Source organism: Drosophila obscura, unplaced genomic scaffold (assembly GCF_018151105.1).
Source record: "Drosophila obscura isolate BZ-5 IFL unplaced genomic scaffold, ASM1815110v1 contig_179, whole genome shotgun sequence".
NCBI lineage: Eukaryota > Metazoa > Arthropoda > Insecta > Diptera > Drosophilidae > Drosophila > Drosophila obscura.
The window spans coordinates 2,383,863-2,407,129 of record NW_024542766.1 but is presented as its reverse complement, the minus strand read 5'-3'; the positions used below and the strand labels follow the sequence as shown (position 1 = coordinate 2,407,129).

General features: G+C 41.8%; 2 protein-coding genes, 1 long non-coding RNA gene and 1 other non-coding gene across 8 annotated transcripts in view; 3 read left to right on the top strand and 1 right to left on the bottom strand.

Moving 5' to 3' along the window:
* Nucleotides 1-1,607: 1,607 nt before the first annotated feature.
* LOC111075418 lies at nucleotides 1,608-2,296 on the bottom strand. The gene is made up of 2 exons (XR_002607947.2): nucleotides 1,754-2,296; nucleotides 1,608-1,685 (listed from the first exon to the last, which is right to left on the bottom strand). It is a non-coding gene; the product is annotated as an uncharacterized LOC111075418 (long non-coding RNA).
* A 5,579-nt stretch (nucleotides 2,297-7,875) lies between these two features.
* LOC111075423 (semaphorin-1A) overlaps nucleotides 7,876-23,267 on the top strand; it is a 126,843-nt gene continuing 111,451 nt past the window's right edge. For 4 of the 5 annotated variants that reach the window (XR_002607951.2, XM_022368715.2, XM_022368714.2 and 1 more), the window contains exon 1: nucleotides 7,917-8,097. Coding sequence is in view for 4 of the 5 variants with exons in the window: in XM_022368715.2 (XP_022224407.1) it covers nucleotides 8,007-8,097 (91 nt within the window). In the remaining variant the exon portion in view is untranslated. Of the gene's footprint in view, nucleotides 8,098-23,267 lie in introns of all 5 variants that reach the window. The other variant, XM_022368717.2, reaches the window with a different exon arrangement.
* On the top strand, nucleotides 11,183-12,091 carry LOC111075426 (proteasome subunit beta type-6-like). Its single transcript, XM_041592234.1, has one exon. The coding sequence runs from the start codon at nucleotides 11,295-11,297 to the stop codon at nucleotides 12,003-12,005; it is 711 nt and encodes a 236-aa protein (XP_041448168.1). The 5' UTR covers nucleotides 11,183-11,294; the 3' UTR covers nucleotides 12,006-12,091.
* Nucleotides 15,540-15,612, top strand: Trnaf-gaa. The gene has a single exon. It is a non-coding gene; the product is annotated as a tRNA-Phe (tRNA).

The window sequence follows — 23,267 nt, the reverse complement described above, 5'->3', positions numbered from 1 at the left end:
ATTTCTTTGGCTTTTTCTTAAGTTTCCCATTAGCATGAAGCATTTCCATTGGCTTTGCCACGTTTTGTTTTGTTCTGTCATGCAATCTTTTCACTTTTCTTTTCAATTTGTTTAAAGCAAACTTCAATTCTTAATGGAAATGCCAGTGCAGCGCGCAGATAGTATTGTTCTGCTTGCAACCAGAGCGGCAGCGGTGGCTGCCTCCTGGCAGCTATATACACAATGCATAATGGACGGACATGCTCGGGCCACTTAAATTGAAGGACTCTGCTCTGAAGGACTCTTGCTTATCTATGTTCTCCCTTTTGGCATCTTTCTGCACTTCTATCAACAAATTCCAAATTGGTTTGCCCAGCAGTTTTGCATAAAATTCCAAGGAAAAGGACTTGTGGGGGGGGGGGGAGGATGGACGATGCAGGAAGGAAAAACTTTCAGTCTACAAATTGTTATCACAGTCTATTGGTCTCAGGGACATCCCCTCGTTCCATTTAGATGTTCATCAAGTGTAAATTGTAAGCCAAAAATTAATAATGAATCGAGTGGCGGCAGCAAACTTTCGTGGCCAAAACAAGAAAAGTCTGTTGCACATGCAACAACAGCAGCAGCAGCAGCAGCAGCGGAAGAAGCGGCGGAAGTTGCAGAAATTTACATAGTACCCTCCACAAAAGGCAAAGAAATTCAAGTTATAACTGGAGAAGCGAGCAGTCGGCCACAATGCCGAATGGCAACAAGAAAAGCACAACAATAAATAGCATTATGCTAATCCCAGGCCAAACAGAATGCGGCAAAGTAAAGAAAGGAAGGGAAGCTTTTTTGGCTGCCTGCCTCCTGCGCTGCCTGGCACCAGCTGCCTTTCCGAGACCGGAATAGGAATAATAATTACGAGGAGACAGAGAAACAGACAAAGAGAGAGATAGAGATAGCGAGAGGCAGCAGAGAACTAACTAACTATTATTTACTAAAAAATACGCCACAAGACAACCGCAGAGAGAAAACAAAAATGTTAAATACTCGAGCAGCCGCAGCAGCAGCAGCAGCCGCAGCAGCAAAAAGAAATTCAGCGCGAACGTGACATGGCATAAGAAATAGGTATAAGTCCCCACTGCTCCCCTGCCCTGCGCTACGCCCCGTGCACTAGAGCTCTCTCGGCTCGAGGAGCTTCGGAGGGAGATAATAAAGCTTAAACTCACCAAATGAGCTTTGAATCCTCACTGCGTGAGCAGGGAGCTACCAGGCAGGCAGATAAATTGGCCACAGATAAGAGATCTTATCTGTTTCTATAGATAATAGTAATTAACAAAAGTACAAAGCAAACTTTAATTAGTTTGTAGCGTACTATCTCGTGCACATTCCATTCCACTAGTTCCCATTTTACTGGCTAATTAGCCATTCACATATGAAACTTATAAACTATTATATATTATGTGTATATTTATTTAATTATATCTTTATTTGATTTATGTGTATATTTATTTTATATCTTTATTTGATTTATATTTTTTTTTATTTGATTAATGTGTATATTTATTTTATATCTTTCTTTGATTTATATATGTTTTTATTTAATTTATGTATTTATTTTCTTGCATGTATTTAATTTTATTATATTTATTTATTTATAACTTATATTCAGAGAGAGTTTCCTTGACCAAAATGTTTAAAGTTCAAAATTAAATACACTGAATCTGAAATAAAATACACTTCTTGTAATTACTCTGATATTGTAGTGGATATTGGAAGAATTTGCACTCACTTTTACTCCTTGAACCCGGCTAAACATTTGTGCTGCCGTCTGTATCGGGACTTTTACTTTGCCTTCTTCTTCGATCTTGTGCACCCAGGTTTGCTCTTAACGAGAGACCTAAAGTGGGTTTTAAGAAGGGCGATCTCTTCCAGTATTGCCAAGTGTTTATAGGCGGTTTTATTTTTGGCACTTAGTCTTCCCCATGCCTTCGCCCCACGCGTAACCATCAATTGGGGATGCAGACCGACGTGTGACATTTTGAACTCTCTCAGAAAGTTGAAGAAGCCGTTGGCCGTGGTGGGGGCGTATTTTTGTCGTCGATACTTTGCGTGTGTGTTTTTTCTGGAGCTCTTCTTAGCGATAACCATAATGGAAAAAATGTTAAAAACGAAAGAATTTGGTTAGGTTTTTTTGTATGATTTTGTTTTGTTTGTTTTGTATTTAAATTTTAAATGATATGAATAATATGAATTAAAAATGAATTTAAATTCATGATTTTTCCAGGCCTACTTTTCTGTAGAAATAATTCATAATTTCAAGATTTAGAATGGAACAATGTGATAGGTGGATTATAAATAAAAAAATAAACATAAATAAATAAATATTTGTATGTCGATTAAGCTCTTTTTGAATTTTCTCAAGGATTTGAATAATTAATAAAAATAATAAATATATGTAATTAAATAAAAGAAAATTCTTTAGTTAATTTCCAAATTCTTAATAATTAAATTCTAATTTGCATCATTCGATGAATGTGACTTAAAGGAGCAGGGGTATAGAATACGCAGATTCCCTTAAAAAATACGCGTAAATATTAAAAAAAGTGAAATAAATATCTCAACATATTTTCCTGCGTTCATTTCTCATTTATTAAACGCATAAATTCCAATTAAATAGCAACTTAATATACAAATTTAAATCCACCAACAAAAAAACGCATAATTCATTGTTAACCAAAACCAGAAACAGAGAAACGGAGATCTGCAGAGAGTCTCCGAGGCAGAGACACCCAGAGACACATGCAGACAGGCACGAGGAGAACCCACAAGCAGCACTCGAGGGTTAGACATGTTAAATTGTCATAAGCCTTAAAAATTCCATTATGATTATTTACTCAAGTACCCCAAACCGCCACAGCCACGGGCCACAGGCAGCAGGCAGCGGGACACAGGGACTGGCCTCTTCCTTGCGAAGATGAACATAAAACACGAAACACAAACACAGATAGAAACACAACACACACACACATGGATGTTGAGATAAGGAAACAAAGTTTTCTAAACGTATAAATCTGTTTGTCTTTGCTGCCTGGAGGACGACGACAACACACACACACACACACGTCCCCTGTATGTCCCTGTAAAAATTGTGAAATATTTTCAAACAGACACATAAACAAAGCTAATAAATGAGAACTTTTGCGCCGCGATACACACACAAGAACAAATCCCATTTTTACAAGGAAAAGGATATGAGGGAATGGTACTCCAACTTGACTGTGAGCGCCACCCCCGACCCCCTTCGAAAGGGAAAAACCCAGCAGGACAAAACAGAAACAAATCGCTGCAGGATATGCAGACAAGACAAACAAGTTGGCGGGGAGGCGCACAGCCCAAAATGAAGAAAAACATCTCGCGTCGAGCCGCAGAAGATTTTCCAACATAAATATTTTCCCATTGCAGGCAGCAGCAGCAGCAGCAGCAGCACAAACGATATAAAGTGTTACCAAACAGACAAAAAAAATTCCCATATAGGAAAACAGTCGAAAAAATGCGCCATTTATTTGTGTATTAAGTGATGATTTTTTGCGCTTTTCTCTGTTGTTTCATACTATACCCATGGCGGCCATTTTGCAAGAGCTACAACAAAATGGCGGCCACAAAAAAGCAAATTGCATTGCCTGATGAGTGTTAAGTGTGTGGGCGGGGTGGGTTGGTGGAATGGTGTGATGGGAAAGGGGGGTTATCTGATATCCGAGCACAGAACTGACAGGCAGCATGCAGGGTATGCAAATGCAACATACAAATCATTTGTACGCTGAATATATAGTAGAAGTATATACCTGTAAAAAATATCATTTAATTTATATTTATTTAGTTACTTATTTTATTTTATTTTAATTTTATTTTTATTTTATTATGATATTATTTTTTATTATTATTATTTATTTATAATTGTTCGAGTTTTAATAGAAAGGAATGAAAATGTAGGATTAACCAAAAGAAAACTGTATCGAGCAGCGGTGAGGCCCAGAAGCTAATTGGCTATTAAAATATTGCCATAATTTCACGTCTAAAATAAAAGTCATGGAACTTTATTTATAGTACATTTTCTATTGATATTATTTTATTGATATTAGCCGAAGTTTATTACACGCAAGCAAGCTGAGGGGCGCTGCTGCACCGCGTCTAACTGATCTGAACTGAACCGTTCAAGTAAATGCGGCAAAGGTTTGGGGTTCTTTTCTGCCCTCAACTGATGCCAGTCCCCAGCTTCAATTATCCATTTCCGTTAAGCCTTTTTAAGGGGTATTTTTCAGCCGTGATCAGACAATGCCTACTCGGGTTTTCTTTATGTTTTGTTTAGTTTTTGTTGTTGCTGTTATGTTTTTCCTTCTTTTTGAGTTGTGTTGGTATTATTTTTGAGTAATATGCGCAATGCATCAGGCTCAGACGCAGACCCGTAACCGGGTCTCTGGCTGGGAGAGGGACTGGGGCTGGGGCTGAGGCTGCCGCCGACATTGTTATTGTAGTTGTTTAAACACCACACAACCACACACACACACACACCCCCTACACTACACTACGAGTACACTCTTAACATATTCGTGCTGTCTGCAGGGATTTGTGGCATTTAATTTTTGGTAGCCATTTACAAAACAGAACTCCCCCTAGACACCCCCTTAGTCCTTGTAAAACAAGGGGGGGGGGGATATTCTGCCCCAACTGCAGTGTGTAATGCAATTGCCAGATTCAGGAGCCAGGAACAGGCTCAGCCAGAGCCAGAGCCAAAGCCATTGCCTGGGCGTGGCTGTGTGCCTCATTTTTCGTGGCCTCTTTTATGTGTGTGTGTGTGTAGGGGGGAAAATTCATTTTAAATGCCTGGGCCAACGTCTCGCCTTTGATGAGGATGCTTTGCCAACCGAAAAGTGTTTTATGTTTGCACTTTGCATAGGGATAAGAGGCCTCTCCAGCAATGTGCTTAGCTCTAAATTATTACTCAACATTCAAGCAAAAAACACAACAAGAAGATGAGAAATGAGGAAAAGCTGCTGGCGTAGCCATTAATTACAGAATTATTTAAATGTATGTACTTGATTATCGATTAATAATCGCCACTCGTTTGAGTGCACTCCGTCAATATGTAATGCAACTTCCAGCATTTAAATCAAAATTGCATTTAATAATAGTGCAAAGCTCTCTTATGTTCACTTAAATCTTTTATTGAGAGCTCCACTCGATGGTTTCGCTCTCTCTCTCTCTCCCTCTGACTCCCTCTGACTTTTCTCTGCCATAACAATTTTGGGTTAAATTTTGCGTAAACCCTTTCCAGGGCACTCGACTAAAACACAGACGCTTACACCTGACGCTACTCCATGCTCCTGTGTGTGTGTGTGTGTGTGTGTGTGTGTGTGTGTGTATCTGTGGCGCTTTATCTAAACTAACAATCGGCAAAGAGGAACAAAAAGATACATGAGAGCGAGCTGCTGCAAAGTGGATACTCGACTTGTACTCACCGTAAGCCACCATGCCCTGCTACCTGCCACAACTGCTGCCCGTTTATGAATACCCTTGCAATTGATACCCTGCTAAATATATGACTTTTAATACTTCAAAGTGCATAGGATTTTAGAGGGGACTTAAACCCGAAGAACTATAGCGCTGGCACTCGCCCCACAGCCTCTTCTTTAGGTGCCCAGATCTACTGCGGCACACTCTACGAACAAATTCGCTGCATAAATTTGCCATAAGCGAACGGACACTATCGATATATGGGGGCAGGGTACCTAATGGTCGCCCCAAGCTTGGCTTATTTCTTTCTCCATTTTACTTGGCACCTACGCGCTTTGTTGACGTCATAATTAGAACGTAGCCGACACAGATGCACATGACTTGGAAAAACAAATTGCGCTGCACTTTTGCCACCCAGCCCCATTGCCGTGCTGTGTGGGGGGTTTTCACCTGTGGAGATTTATGACACCAAATAACCCCATTTTGAGTCGAGGCTAGAACCCACCAGAACAGAACAGAGCAGTACGAAACGAAACGAAATGAAAAACACCTTGTCAACCCCTTTCGTGTGCTAGATTTTTGTACATTTTCGTGCTACATTTTAATTTCTCTGCGTGGGGAAAATAGTGTGTGGGGGAGGGGGGTGGGTTTGGTTGGGTCTGCTGGGGGAAAACTCATTAACTGTGCACGCTACTTGGCACCTTTACTCCTCCTCCTGTCTACACTCTGCATTTCCTTCATTCCTTTCAATTTGTTTTCGCCTGTCCCTTGTCTCTCTCTCTCTCTCTCTCTCGTGTGCTTACTTTATTCTTCTTTTTCTGCGCTCTTGCGCCTCCCTCAGAATCCATTTCCATTTGTGGGCGAAGGTCGCTCAACTTGCGAGTGTATCTGCATAGCAAAAGACGCCCTAATAGCTGGGCGTGGCTCAATGCGTGCTTATGTGTGTGTGTGTGTGTGTGTGCACACACACGATTGCACAATAAGCCGCTTTCAATAACTTGGCCAAGAAACGTGGGGCGAAGGAGTGCCATTTGGGGGTCGGGGAGGGGAGACCTACATTAAATCGAGCACAAAATTTATGCCAACGAAATTGAAAAAATGCAAAACGAATAAGGGATATGTATTAGAAAATAATACATATAAAAAACGAGCAAATTTGGGGGAGTTAGGGATATAGCAGATCGGAATAATATTATATGCAACATTTATTTGCTTAATTTATTGCCTAAAACGTATAATTTAAATTGTATTTTTTTGTGCAAGCAAAATGATGAATTGAATCATTTTGAGCGCAGTTCCATTAACATTGGCAGCACATTCACATTAGTGGATTATGGATGTGCCACGGGGGAACTTCCGATTGATTTTCTGTTTTAAGGCAGTAACCAAAAAAATACACCCAACAATCGTATTAATCATAAAAACTACCAAACAGCTCAATATTCCCTCCACCTTTGTGAAAACTTCTTCTGCTTTCTTCGTACATTTTTACACAATGCAATTTGTATGTCAAAATTTCCCTCTCACTCGCTTTCAGCCACACCAATAACTATAATACTAGAATAGAACTAGAATAACGGACAACTAGCAGCATAACGAAGCCAGAAATATAGAAAACAAACACAGAGAAAATATCAACAACAAAAAAAATCCAAACTGCTATAATATTTATTACTAAATCTATCCCTAATATTAAAATACCAACCAAATTACACTCATAACATTTCTGAATGTTTCTACAAAACACTCAAAGTTGATTACTAATTTCTCACATTTTTCGCTCTCCTCTAATTACAGAAATGACGCAACTTCCTAACCGCAGCAAAATTGTTTGAAAAAAGTTTCTCCATAAATCAAAAAAACTTTCGTTTTTTAACCAAAATTAAACACAAACTTTGTTGAGCAAAAAATAACAAATAATGTTTAAATAAAAAATGAAATCAATATATTTGCGGTATTTAAAGTCGTATAAGTAAATAAAAGATGCAGTAAATAAATTAAATATAATCCACCAAACAAAAAAAATATATATATATATAAAATCAAATCAAATATAATAAGGAGAAGAACATAACACACACCACAGGAAAACCAAAGGCAACAACAACCAAATACCAAAAACCTCCCAATTTTTGAACATTGTAACCGACCGACAAAACGACAAAACAGGCAAACATTTACATAAATTTTATGCAAAATAGAAAATGTTAAATTCCCACAACTCTGCAAACCAAATTACGCACAATAAAAATAATAATAGAAGCCACACAAATAAAAATAACAAAAACAAAAACAACAGCAACAGCAACAGCATCTGCATCCGCATTCGCATCAGCAACAGCAACAACAATAATAACAATAAAAGCCACAAAATGCATTTGAAATGTGCAACAACAACAACAACAACAGCAGCAGCAGCATTAGCAACCAAAGCAGACACAGTAGAAAAAACAACAACAACAACAAAAATACTGAAGCATAAGTTAAGCAAATTGTATGGATACTACGGATACGGATACAGATACGGTTGGATGCAAGTCTTCCTACTACTAACACTCTACGTGATTGGTAATCAAAGTGCCTGGCAGGAGAATATACGACCAAAACTCTATGTGGAATTAGGTGAGTTTTCAAAGAACTGTAATCATAATATTTATATAGAAATATATTTTATATACGTGTGAATGAGAATATTGCAGCTTCTTTTTTGGATGTAGACAAGCTCCCAAGTGGGGAGGGGAGCCATAAAGTCTGTCCGTATTTAACATTCCATCATTCATATAAAATTTACATATTTATTGCAATTTCTTCTGCTCATAATCGAATTTATGTGACGTCTTACAATGTGTCTGTCAGATGTGGGATGTGTCACCAGAGTTTCGTTGGCAACATGTGACTGGAGTCTGCAGCTGAAGTTCCAATCATTGAAACGAGATTAAAACTAAAGCAAATGTCAATTTAAATTATGACTAATAAAAGATGCAGACGAAAGGAAGCAAAGACACAGAGAGAGAGAGAGAAAAGGAAAATGAATCGAAGTCAACTGCCAAAAACTTTAATGACAATTTTTTATTTCCTTTTATGAGAGAGTAGAGAATGTAATTTGGCTGCAGGACGCACATGCAATGGATGATGGGAAAGAGGGTAGTGGTTAGTTCCCATATTCAAGTTTGACATTCAAAAACTTGCCCATCCATCCCAGCCCAGCTGCTCCTCGAAAAGTATCCACTTTTGTCAGGTGCTGAAGAAGAAGTTTTTGCCCAAGAAATGAAGCAATAACTTGTATAAAGTAGAGACACGGAGAGACAGAGAGAAAGAGAGATAAAGAGAGCATGGGCCGCAGGAGGCAGTGGCAGTGGCTGTAGAGATCTAAGAGACATGGCTACTAATGCAGAGACACACACACTTTTCAGATATATCCACAAGACATCCACACGTTTTGCTATCTTAACTATAAATAACAAAAATTCCAGGCAAGACATTATTTGCATAAAAGTGGCGAAGCTTTCAGGAGTGCTTGCTGCTGGCTGCCAGTGTCCTGTATCCTGTGTGTGTCCTCAAATGTACGTCTCCTTGCGACATCATCATCATCATCATCGTCAGGAGTAACGTCGTTGCATATGCAAATTTTTACTTGATTTTTTTTTCTTTTTTTTTTTTTTTTTTTTGGGCTAAAAAGTTGGGCAACTCACGTCGGTTGAACCTCCAAATGTATACCTAAATATATGTATGTATATGTGTATATAGTGCCAGATACATATGTATCTGCAGTGGAGTTTTTTTTTTTGCTGCAAGATGAAGCAGAAAAAAAAAGTGTGCGAGCAGCAGCTGAAGTTTTTGAACAAAGTAGAACTAAATGCTAAAAATATATATTTTTGCACGCTTCAGAAATTACGTTATTAAATGTGCATTTGGCACACACTTAAATCTGAGCAGCAACAAATACAAATTTTTCCCCTAAAGGAGGCTTTTCCAGCAGTAAACTTCAATTTAGAAATTCCCCCACCCTTTCCAGAGGACACATTTTAAGGGCAAAAGAAATAAAAGTCAAATGTTATTTCCATTCAGGAAGTCATCCAAATGAATGTCAAACATTTTTCCAGCAAAATGGTGACAGAATTTCCCATATGCATGCAAGATATGACAGTAGGATGCAAATGAAATAAAATGACAACTCAATGAGAAAATAAATGGGCTACATATACCCTGGAACTTTGCTGCCAAATGGAAGCCGTTGGGAGATGGCGACAATTCGCTTTGGGAAATACCCCAAAAAGTAGTTGAAATTTCCATTTGAAATTCCAGTATAAAGTCCATAAGTTCTGCCAGAGCTGAAGGTAATTTCCCCGCTCTGATGAAACGATCCAATTTTCATTATACTCAATATCTCATTAGGGAGGAAGAATTTCATTTCGTTGCACCAACTGTTGCCCCCCTGAATGCAGCCAGCCCTGCAACTGTGTGCGGAATGAAACGTTTTTATTATTAGTTTAGCTCTCTCTGAAAATCAACTCCGAGGATAATCTGTGAAACGAGCCCGTTGATGCCACGCCCATGCCACTGCTAAACCAATTACTTAGCTTCGTTCCGCTCCCAAGGACCTCCGACCTCGAGGGACAGCGCGCACGTGTTAAAGTTCATTTAAAATCCATCAGGGAGCAGAGGCAGGGAGGTAGAAATCATCGTAAAAAAGCGTTCTTCAAACGTGGAGGGGGTGGGGACACACCCCACATAGTAGAACGGGGTGACAATTTCATCTTGGAGGGGCCCACTCGTGCATAACAGGAAAATAAGGTTAATGGGGAAATTATGAATGCGCCAAATGAGCAAAGAGTGGAGCTGGGACGGGCGACTGGAGAGCATCGTAGGGGTAATGCCATTCATATGCTATATGCCATTGTGCTGGTCAGACCCAGAGAGTGAGCTGCAAAGCAAACAAGCATCAGGGCGTCTCTCCGTAGGGCAGCCCATAAAATATTACAACCCTGCGTGCCGTGCAGAGTTGCATTTGACAGCCGCAAGTGGTTGTCATTAGAGGAGCTGCGACAAAACGGTCATTTAAATGCACTCTTCTTCTGCTGCTGCTGCTGCCACTGCCACTTCAGCTTCTTATTCTTCCATCTTTCCCCCTGACTCTCTCTCTGGAGGTGGGCGGGCGCAACACTTGCTGCAAAATTACGTCTATCAAATGGGCGCGGCTGTTGGGTGGCACGACGACGACGAACGGCAGTTAATGTTGATCGTTTTGTGGCACTCTCTTGCGTTGCATCCTGCACACACACACACACATAAAAAATGTCCCCCTTTTTCTCTCTGTAATTTTTGTGAAATGTTTCTTATGCTTATTTCTGGATACGTGCAAGGACTTTCTGATTACAGCACAGCCAGGCAATCAGGACGAGGCGTGAGCATGCCGAGCTGCTAGTAGAATGGTAGGGAAAACGAAACAGCGCCATCAAAAGAGGATTTCTGCACAGTTTCAGATATTCAAAGGTGGAAAGTGTATGATAATAATTATTAAGAAATACATACCAAAAGATTCCTACTTATAGCACCATAATCCCAGCGATTTGTAGGTTTTATGTGATCTGTGAAAATTCTATGAGAATTGCACTCTATTCTTTTGCATCTCAGATTATTTCACTGCCGTTCGAAGAGCTCGAAGCGTTCAAAACGTTCGAAACATTCGTAAGAGCTCGAAACGTTCAAAGCCTTGACTCGATCACACAACTCTCGCTAGTAGGCCTGACTCTCTCGCAGCAGTCAGTGACTACAACTTCGCCAGCTCTAAACGAGCGACTCTCAATACTACTGACAAAATGAATAACTCCCATTGGTTGGATTTAGATCTAAAGGATTGCTTCACTCCCGTCGAGTGTGGCACCACCATTATGGCCGCCCAGTTTGCGGATGGCGTGGTGCTGGGAGCCGATTCCCGCACCACCGCCGGCTGCCTGGTGGCCAATCGTGTGACGGACAAAGTGACCCGGATCACGGACAATGTCTACTGCTGCCGCAGTGGCTCCGCAGCGGACACCCAACAGCTCTCTGAGTTGGTCTCCACTCTGATGTGGCATCGTGAGATGCACACGGGTCAGCAGACGCTGGTGCGCGATGTGGCCGCGGAGTTTCGCGACATATGCTACACAAGTCGCCGTAGCCTGATGGCGGGCATCATTGTGGGTGGCTGGGACGCTCAGTGCGGGGGCCAGGTCTACAACATATCGATGGGTGGCATGATGGCGCGCGAACAGTTCAGCTATGGCGGCTCGGGATCCATATACATTAGCGGCATGCTGCGGGATGGCTACCGTCCGAATATGAAGAAGGAGCAGCTGGTGCTGCTCTTCAAGTCGGCTCTGAAGCAGGCCATCTATCATGACAGCTTCTCCGGCGGAGTAGCGCGCATTGCGATCATCACTAAGGATGGCATCGAGCGGCGGGTGTACTACAACACCAGCACGGGCAAGGCCCAGGCAGCGGGCACTGATCAAGACATGGGCAAAGCCAAGAAGCGGCGCGAGTCTTAAAAAATGCTTCTATATATAGTTTTTTTTTGTAAATTAAAATCCAATTGAGATTACCCAAGACTCCAAAGAAGTCACACGTTCTGATGTGTCCTTTTGCTTATGGTAACTTTGCACAGCGTATTTGGAACACTGGAATAGGTGAACGTGGAACAGTGGAACATTGATATCCCGCTTCACACCTTATTCCACTTGAGTATCACTTGAGGAAGGGCGGCCACTATCAAGGGTATTTTCTTTATTGGCATCTTCCGCGCAATTGAACCCAGCCCGCCCCACCCCGTTCCGGAGTAAATGTCTCGACTGCCAGATGTTGACCAGAGTTGCCACCATCGAGTTTAAATTACACGAACTTCCGTTTGCAGCCAATTACGCGCTGAAGAAGCTAGCGGAGGGATGGTGAACAGTTACTTCCTGCAGCATGGGGCGGCCATTCGATGGGGGATGGGATGTCCAAGTCAAAGTCACCTAAAAATAGTTTTGCCTCGAGTCCGCGTCGCGTCGCGTCGCATCGCATCGCGTCCGTCCCGTCATTAAAACTGTCTGCAACGTGTTGGAACAGCAAACATAACTGTTAATTGCCATTTGTGTGCGGAGAGTCTCCGCCAATGGTGGAGCCGTTATGCCGCCACGCCGCACCGCTGCTACACTCCACATTGACTCGATTCCGCTACGTCTTGGGGTCTCATTTTCATATTTCGCCGCATGCGCCTCATTACAATTTAATTCAGAATGTAATTGCAGACGTTGAGCGGGAATGGGCGAATGGTGAAATGAGGGGAATGGGGGGAATGGGTATGGGGCAAGAACTAAAGGGAACCACCGACTTGGCAAAAGTTTTCTTGCAGTTTGCGCCACTTGACACGCGCCTCGCATAATTTCCACACGTCTTATGTGCCACACAAAACTCCACTCCACTCCTCTCCACTGCTCGCATATGTACGCCGCTCTCTCCCCAGTCGCTAGAGAGTACCCCGTACCTGGTGCCCTGCCTTCACCATCCTCACATTGTCTCTGCATTTCCATATGCATATTTTTTGGCAGTCGCTGTCGGAAAGGGCGGAAATGCGACAACTAAAAAATATATATAAAGTATTCCCCCATGTGACATCGGTAGCTTTTGTTCTCTAAAGACACGCGCCCCCCCCTGCGGCTCTCTCTCATTGTTTCCTCTTCACTTGTCTCTCTTCTGCATTTACATATTACTTTGATTCCATTTATATTTCTGTTAAATAAATTGTGAATGTGATTTGATTATAATCGCCGTTGTCACCGTTTTGGCTTTGTCTATATTTAGTTTGGGTTGAAAAATACTGTATGTGAGATGCATACTTAAGGCAAAGATAGAAGATACAAGGGTGTAGTGCTTCCATTCATAAGAATTCTACATATAGTAGTGGAATTCCGAACAAAAGAGGAAGGGCATATCAAAGGCATTTCCTTAGTATTCGTAAGCGGAAAGACTGTACTTCAAACTCGATATGTTTCACACCATTCCACTTGTTCCGCTGTTCTTGGAATCATGGCAATGGCATTGATACGCTGCACAAACTTCCCATAAGCGAAAGGACACACTATTTATTCGAATTTCAAGACATGGGAACTTTTTACAATGAAAATCTTTACAAAAACAATTCCCTAAGCTACCCAAGCCACTCATTTTGAGCACTCCGTTTAACCCATTTAAAGTCCATTTTCAAAGACAATTAATATCAGCAAAATGTTTGCCCAGTTTTCCTTGGTCTCTGGGCTCAGTTTTAAATCGAGGGAAACATTTGGCCATGTAATTTGAAATGGGAATTACAAATCACTGGGATGTGCTCTAAGCACAAAAAATAAAATGAGAGCGAGAGAGAGGGGAACGGATGCGGAGACGTAGAGAAAAAGTAAATCCAAAAGGCACACCCAATCAATTATATAGACAGCAATTTTTACAGCCCCCACTGGGCAATGTCGTTCAGCTTCAGCCCCCGAGCCGCCATCCCCACTCCCCATTCCTCCGTCCATGCTGCACATTCTGGCCATTCGAGCCATTCAGGGCATCCATCTACCATCCCCTCAAACGCCGCCTCCCTGTCCTTCCTGCCCTGTCGACTGCCACTGCATTCCGTGTGTCTATGTGTGTGTGTGTGTGTGTGTGTCTGCAATTGGAACATTTCATGGATTAAACGTTTTCTTAATTGAGTGCCTCATTTTCCGGTTAGGAAGTTTTTCTCATGGCGAGAAAATAAATTACACACATGAGTGCAATTTGGTAGCAGGCAGACAGAGCGGGCAGGCAGGCGGGCAATCGGGCAGGCAGCAGCAGCAGCAGCAGCAGCAGAACTCGTTTCAGGTTCAGAAAATCAGCCGAGCAGCCAGCAACCTTAACCTGGCTCTCAACTGAACAATCACCTCATAATGGCGTTAATCAAAAAGTTGCCACGACTGCGACTGCTGCAGTTGCAGTTGCAACCCGTTGATGCAGCAGATTGAACATTTAACGATTGAACCCTATACATACACACGCTTTTATTCAGGGGTTCAATGGCTCCTGGTCTTCTGGTCTTGGTCACCAGGGAAATTAGTAATATGACAAGTGCAGCAAGCAGCAGCAGCAGCATCAAGCAGCATCATCATCATCCCCCATTGCGTCTGGGAGCAAATGAGCGCCTGCCTGGATGTGCCACCATTTTTACACATTTTACTTATTCCCTTTGTTCTTCATGCTATTGGTCATGGCTATGGTCTGCTCTGCTCCTAGCTTTTTGTCTCTATAAATTTGCCACTGATCGCTGTCCAGCTGTCCAGCTGTCCCTGCTCTGTCCCTGTGTCCTGGCACTTGGCCAGTAATTGAAATGGCGTAACGACTAAAAATTGAGCAGAATCCTCTCTCGCTGCTCCTTTCCCCCCTTTACTCAATGGAAAAGTTAAAGGGGGTTTACATAGAGGTGCACAAAAAAAAAAAAAAAATGTGGCGGGTTGGGCATGTGGCACTAGAAAAGTTTTGCTCCTCTCCTGCACAAGTAAAAAGTTAATATTGATAAATTGATTAAAAGTTTAATAATTGTACATTTTGTTTTTGCAACTCCCAAGTAACAAAAGGGTGGAACGTGTGCCATGGACATGGTGGTGGTGCGGGGCAATCACAAAACTTATTGTCGTTGGGGCGAAAATTAAAAATTAATAGCCAAAGCGTAGTGCAAAGATTAATGCAAAAATAAAGCCACAAGCCAAGGGGGAAAAAGTGAAAAAAAAAGAAATTATGTTAGAGGTATTTTGGTACCCTCTCTATGAAGAAATAATCATTTAGGAAATTAAATATATAAGGATTAACCTTTGCCAAATCTATTAAAATAAATTTCGAATTATCAGAAAATATATATTTCTTTAAAACAAAATATTGCAATATGCCTATTAATTTAATTCGGCTTTTATGTGTCTAAAAATATCACAATTGTTATCGCTCGTACAGTTATCTCTGCCACTAATGCTGCATGCGCTTATCTCTCTTTCTCTCTGAGCGTATTAAAAGCTTTTGACACTGGTCGCTCAAGTGCCGAAATAGCTCAGTTGGGAGAGCGTTAGACTGAAGATCTAAAGGTCCCCGGTTCAATCCCGGGTTTCGGCAATAAATAATCTCTTTTTTTTCTTTTCTCTCTTTATTATTTTCTTTTTGCTTTGTAATTTACTTACTTAACTGTAAGTGCTCACATGCCACGACTAAATGTAATTACATATGCACAACATACCGTCAGTGTCGTTATCGGATTCAGGCACTTCCTTGCTCAGTTCTCATTAAAAAAAGAATTGCATGTAAGTCATGCCTCTGCCTGTGCGAGTGGAAGTCGTCAAATTCCGACAACAATTCACTCACTGCACACACAAATCACAATATAAAAGAACTTTTAACCAAAAAAAAATATAACAAAAAAAAAATAAAACTTTGTTCCCAAACAAATGCAGAAAATGCTGTGGCTGTGGCTGTAGCGCGCGCGCTCTCTCTCTCTCGACTGCTGAGGCTCTGGAGGAAGCAGCACACAGAAATCAGCATGACAATTATAATGATAATGAGGACGGGGGGGGGGACGCTACGATGCAGCGGCAGGCAGGATCTTGATGAAAATGTCATTAAGTGATGGCAAGGAATGCGCCCAAGCACCACCACCACCACCACCACCCCCCAAAGCACTGCGTCAGTCAACCAGCAATGGCAACGTCATCATCATGCAGCTCGCACTCCGCACTCCCATTTCTAGCTATCTCTTACTCAGTTTTTCGTGTCTCTCTGTCTCCCTCTCTCTCTCTCTCTCTCTGACTGTCTCTGGTGTTTCTCGCTGTCTCACTCTCAGCCCCTCAGTCTCATCCTTGTGTCGTTGTCCTTGTCGTCGTAGTTGGCAGCTCTACATTGAATGCAATTAAAAAAGTTTAGCTCGATTCCCAGCTTTTTATGTCGCTTCACAGGGTATATTTTTTTTTGCTCAGAGTTTTGTCAGGCATTCAAATAAGATCTTAGACCCGAGATCTTTATTTTCCGAACAGTCCTTCAGATGGATCACGATTGCATCTCTATATTATGAAAAGAATTAAGAAAATATTGATCTGCTAGGGTATAAATTCTCTTATTATGCTCTCATTTCTACACTGACATTCTTTTGTTCTCTAATTAATTTAATTTACAGCAAAACGGGTTGCTCAACAGTTGGCCGTACGATAATTGAGAGATGAAAGATGATTTTTGCATGTGTCAGAGGGCAGCGTTGAAATATTTGGACATTCATTTGTGTGCGACTCTAAATTGAGAAGTTGTTCAGATTAATCCACAAATGAGAGATTAATAAAATGGCATTAAAGAGGAATTTGTGGCAACACTATGCAAGTTAATTTGAAAATTAAGGCAAATATTTGTTTAGTCTTAGGCCGCCAATTGCCATAATTCTAATTGCCCATTGGCCAGTGTGCCTATGTCTTCTGCCTCTAGGATTTCCTCTGGGCACTAAAATAATAAACACTATTCCGGACAGCCACTTGAATATTGCGAGCCATAAAATATAAATCACACTTTTGTTGTGTCTTGCACATAAAACTTCTTCAAGTTGGGAGGCGCCGAGCCGTGCGCCTGTCAGTGGCAGGAGCCACAAAGTTGTTATATTTTATTTTGTTGAGCAAAGAAGTAAACGTTTACCCCCGGATGGGGACTGCTGTCGTCGTTTGTGTCACTCTCCCTCCTTTACTTTACTTTTCTATTTCTATTTTTATTTTTATTTTTTTTTGCGTCTTGCAACGCTAATGATCTGCGGCAACGGCACCCACGTAGCATCCTCCTCAGACGTATCCGCATCCGTATTGTCGATTCGATTGTGTTGTGTCGTTGAGGCAGAAACTTTGTTGCGGCAGCTGCCTCACGTGACTTCCATTTAGTTGCAATCGAAACGCTAGAGATGTGCCACTTCCGATAGCCAACAGTGAAGAGTGAGAGAAGGATACATTTAGTGCGATTAAAGTGCAGGCTTTTTCCCTTTAAGCAACCCTTTTGCGTAATTGAAACATCTGTTTTTTGGCACTGACGTCATTTATCATTGCCAAAGACATTATTAAGACTGGAAGGGACAGCCTTAGCCGGGTGGGGGGTGGGTGGGATACATTATAACCCATTACACGCGTCTCATATGGATGCTTGTGGCGTAATTGTGCGAACAACCCTCGTTGCGATGACGTCTCAAGCTGAAGCTCTCGACTCCCCCGTACCTACGGACCATCATCATCAGGCGACAGCAGTTGACGTCCATGGAAGGCCCACGCAAGCTGCTGTTCACTTTTGTCCCCCTCCGCCCGCCCCTCGTGCAAATCAGTGGACGTCATCAGGGCGGCCTACCACTTGTGCACCCCTTTTGCTCCTCCAGCAGCGCTGAAACAAATGTCTTCCGTCTCCGGCGTGGCTCTGGCTTGGCTACGGCTTGGCTTCTGTTTTACCTTCTTTTCCGTGCTTTGGCTTGAGCCAAATCCGTTGTAGAGTGTTTTTTTCTTGGGCTGTGCTGTTCCTTTTGGCGAGATTTATCGCCTTTTATTCATCATTGTCACTGGGAAGGGGGGTTGAGGGTGTATGCCACTGCCACACGTTTTCTGCGGTGACAACGTGCAACCGCGTCAACGCAATTTGCCGCCATGTCGAGATCGAAGTCGAAGCTGAAGCTGAAGCCCCCTTGGCTGGTGAGGCGTGTGAGAAGAGAAGGAGGCTCTGTCTGAAATCTTTGTGACGCCTTTTGGCCTTCGTGATGAATTATTGAGACGCATGTCGCAGTGACAATCGGCAAATCAGCCAGGAGTCCTGGGGCCCTGGAGCCATGTGTTCCTTTATCTGGGAAGAGTATCTATATATATATATATATATATATATATATACATATATCTGTATCTCTTTCTCACTCTCAGTTTGACTGATGATTTGTTAAAGGCACATCCGTTTAAGGAATCGCCACTGCCGCCTCTGCATTTGAAGTGTATTAGATTTGAAAAGTCATTTACGAGTTTTGACCTAATCCGCTTACCATCTAAAGTGTTTGTCCCATGAATAGCAGATGTCGTTGCCTCGTCTGCCTCAGTATGTGTGTGCTATTTGTATTGGCATTAGTCCTTATATATATCTCTATATATATATATATATACATATCCACCATCTCTGTGTTTGTGTATGTCTCTGTCATTACATTAATTTGCGGTATTATGTCCTGGACTGGACTGGCCGCCTAATGAAAATCTCCTGTAAAATCCCATGGCCAAAGCAATTTGTAAAAGCATTTTGCAATTTGCCCCCAAGCATCATTCAAGCAAGAGGAGCATAGAAACAGAAGGAGAGGAATAAAGAGAGGGTGGAGTTATTCCCAGTGGAATAAACTTTGAGATCTTAAAGTTGTCTGTTCTTAAGTCATTACTCGCTACTAACTACTCGTTACTTCTGGAACTACTATTTATTTACTCATCGTCAGTTATTTTATAATTTATACTCCTTACTTTACACTCATTACTTAATGCTCGTGGCGTATTGCTCGTTAGTTTTAACTCGTTACTTTTTACTCGTTACTTTTTACTCGTTATTACTATTTACTCATCGTGACTTATTTGATATTTTATCCGGCTTACTTTATCCTCCTTACTTTTTACTCATTACTTTATACTCGTGGCTTGTTACTCGTTACATTTTACTCGTTTCTTACTACTCGCTAACAGTTAAGTAATCCACAGAATCAGGCATCATTTATTCCACACTTCTATCTTCTAGCTTTCCCAGCTTTTCCATTTTCAATACTTTACATCCCACCATGGGATCTTTGCTGCCTTAATTCTTTTGCTTTCTACGACTCTACCGTTGAATATTCTTGATTTTACTTTATAGGCCAAATTTATAGATCCATTTGAGCAGAAAGAGGTTTGCTTTTTTTATAGTTTACAGCTCGTTAGCTCCTTTATAGTTGGACGATTTTTCCGCATACATATTTAATAGATGGTCAGCGGGACAGAAACTGGTGACAGCTTTTCACTTTTCACTTCGGTCAAGGCTGCTGTTGCTGCCACAGTTGCTGCCACTGCCACTGCTACTTGAGCTGTCATCGTTTCCAGCCATAGTTTTCTATGGTGCTCCTTCCATTTGGCTATGGCATCTGAATCGAATGTCGTCTGCCGGCAGTTATCGCTATGGCATTCGGCTACTTTGATGTTGAAGTTGAAGCTTAAAGCCACGGCGCGCTGCCCAAGTAGGAGCTCGACACACAAGAGCACGAGAGTCAGCGTTTGAGGATCTTGTTTTTTTTTTTTATGAGCACTCGTATGCCTTGCTTTGGTTACGTCTCTCTTTTGGGGCCATGTCTGCAGCTTATGGTGCTGCCAGAGGTACAGAGGCTGGCGGTAGGCTGGCAAAAACACATTTTAGAATTTTTAATGTGCCGCCTTCTGCCTTTTATGGCGACAGAAGCAGAAAACTCTGTCCAAAACCGCAGCAGGAACCAGGAGGCAGCTCTGGACACTGGACGCTGGACACCCTGGCTCTCAGCGTGTATATCCCAGAAGATATACCCGTATTTTTCCAACGTCTCTCCGCCAGTTAACATGCACATGACATTTGTCTTTAGACGTTAATCTCATTAAATAAGCAATGTGGTGCAGACCAGGCAGGCAGACCAGCCAGGCAGGGGCTTTGTGATACCACCGCACTCTTTGTGCCCTGCCATTGTGTGCCATTGTGCGTCGTACATTTGTCGCTTGAACAGTGGCTAAAAGTTGGCTAGAACTTTGTGCATATATGCAAAATAATAATTCGATCGCCTGGAGTTTCTGCGTTTCTATGACTACAAAAAACATGCCAAAATATATTCAAAGCATGTTCCAGCTTATATAGTTTCGCACCACTGTGCTGTGTGATTTGTGAGCCTGGTATATTGGGTCTGGTCCTGCTCTGGCTCGTACCGCTTTTAATGCAAATACAGCAGAGGAGAGGGGGGCCAAAGCGCATTAAGAGCGGCACAAACGAACGGTCGCAAAGTAAGCTGTAGGTGGATGGGCATGGGTATGGAGATGCTGCAGATACTATGCATACTAGCAGATACAATGTGCATCTTTTATGACATGGCAACGAGAGTGACTCTCCACTCTCCACCACTACCGTTGGCTGTTGGCTGTTGGTTGGGGAGTTTGCATTAGGCTCTCGCTTTGTGTCTGGGCAAATGTTTCGCCATCGATTAGTTTGCTACCAAATTTGCCAAAAGCCGCACATTGCCAGAGAGAACTGAGCATACTACAGAAATAGAGAGAGGGAGAGCTAAAAGCCTCCTGGCCCAGCCTGGCTTGTGCCCAACAACTTTTTTGGGGCAGGGGCAGGGGCTGGGGTGGCCGAACATTTGCATTTTGTGGGTGAGATGTGCCGGATGCCGGATGTGAAATGGTGAAATGGTAATTGGTAATTCTATAAAGGCAGGGTTTAATTGATGAATTACTGTTGCACTTTAGAAACCAAAATCCCCAAATGTATCTTTGAGATACATGTACATATATTGTGTGGGCGCTTGTGCGACTTTTGTGGTCGGTCGGTTGCTTGTCTGTGAAAGCAAATTTTGTGTGTCCACAAAAGATAATTGGAACGAACAGCTGACGAGGCACTCAGCCGTCTGATTTCCATTTTATACTGAAGCAAATATGAATTCGAGTGTGCGGGTAATGGTGCAGATACAGATACAGATATTTGCAAGAAGTTTTCAGCATATAATTCCCGCAACAGAAAACATCTTGCATGCAGATACAGCTGGTTAAAGTTTGAAATTAATAAGGATTGCCAGAGAGAGAGACAGAGAGATTCAGTGGGTTTCAACTGTGAACGAAAACAATGGAAAATCTTCAACGCACAGTGGAGAAGAGTTTTCGTGGGGGGGCGGGTCACTTGAAGCTGCCAACGGATGCGCAACTAAATCGTCCGTGTCATCACGCAGAGCGACCTCTTCGTCTGCCTCTCCACTCCCACGACTGTCATTCGCATTGCCATTCGCATTCGCATTCTCACTCTCATTCCACATTCACATTGCATTTTGCTATCCGTCTACACTGTTGACTTATTTGCTTTGAGATAAACGCCAAGTTGATTTATACAACCCACCGACAATTCATTCAGCCATTTGCACCCACAGCAGCCAGCAGCCACCACTCACCACCCGCCCAGTCGTTCATTCATTCATTCATTCAGTCAGTGAGTCAGTCATTCATTCATTCGGTCGCTTGGTCGCTGAGTCGCTCATGGCAGAGACATGCAGTCAAGCGTACAAAATTCTTGTTTGTTTGTTTCTTTATTCATTGAGCAAGCAGCATCCGACTTCCTTGCCACCAGGGTGTGCTGCTGCAGTGGCAGTGGTGATGGCAATGCTTGGACAGAGGCTAACCGAACGACTAACAAACTAGCAAACAATAAGTGGATGAGGAGTTGCAGAAGGACGTTCTCTCCAAGGATGCGTCTGGGTAATCAATTGGCATCGACTGCGGCACACAAAGTCGGAAATTATTTTGCAGTCGTTCAGTGTTCAAATCTTGGCTTCAGCTGCCACTCTCGCATGTTTAATTCAATCAGAGACCTCACCTATTCACATCATTTGCTTCTTGATTAAATTAGCCACCAAAAAATACTATACTAATAAATAAATTGAATGAGAAAACAGCAGCGCTCCACTGCTGCTGAACAATTGATTTACTTGTTGGACATTTGTCGCTGTCGTCGGTGCTTTCTTCTACAGATACTTCTTTTTATCTGATGTTTTTTCGCTTGCATGTGAGGGCGGAAAGTTCAAAGGGTACCAGCAGCACCCAGGCGTTGTACTTGATGATTGATTGCTGATAGTTCCATAAATGTAGCCACTAGCAAGGGCATGTCAAGGGCATAAAAAAAAGTATATGTATATAAATAATAAAAAAAAGGAATAACAAATAAATATTTACATACGAAATAAATATTTACATAAAAAATAAATAAAATAGTAATAAATAAATAAAATAGATTAAATTAATAAAAAAAGTTATCTACAAAAACTTAAACTATAAAAAAAATATCAAAAAATATATAAAAACAAAAAAAAATGTATTACAAAATAAATAAATACAATAAAAACATAGATTAAATAAAATAAAAATTTTTTAAAATCATTAATTTTAAAAATCTTAATTGAAAATATAAAGTAAAAAAGAAAAATACATACATCTAAAAGTATAAAGTATAAAGAATACTAAAAAATACCTCAATGAAATCATAAGAATATTCCAAAAGGTGACCTCAGCATGACATACAAATTGTTGGCTCCACAATTGTGCCTCGGGAAAATCGTTTCGACTGGCTTAAGGTACAGATTGAAATTGAATATCCATCTATATTCTAGACCTTCACATGAGAGAGCGACTCATTAAAGTAAGCCTCAGGGCTCTGCTCGTCTCCAAGAAGTCAAACCTTTTTGGCTGCCTCTACCATACTATATACTTTTTATGCTCTCCATTTCGTTTATATGGGGATCTGTTTGATGTGAAGTATATAGAGGGTACGAGTAACTACCACCCTCTGCACCCTCTTTGGTCTTTTAGTCGGTTGGGTCGCCCTACATGTATATTCTGTGGGCCTTTTCGTGGGGGATGTGGTATGGCGGTTGAATAATGGCGGCTTGTATGCTTAGCGGCAATTAATCAGCGGAACTGTCCGCACCCAAACATGCGTGAACACCCCACACCCACAAACACACACTCCCAGGCTAGAAGGAGAGCGAGCGA

Excerpts from the sequence above, each read along its gene's own strand:
- LOC111075426 (XM_041592234.1), top strand. The coding sequence starts at position 11,295 with ATGAATAACTCCCATTGGTTGGATTTAGATCTAAAGGATTGCTTCACT.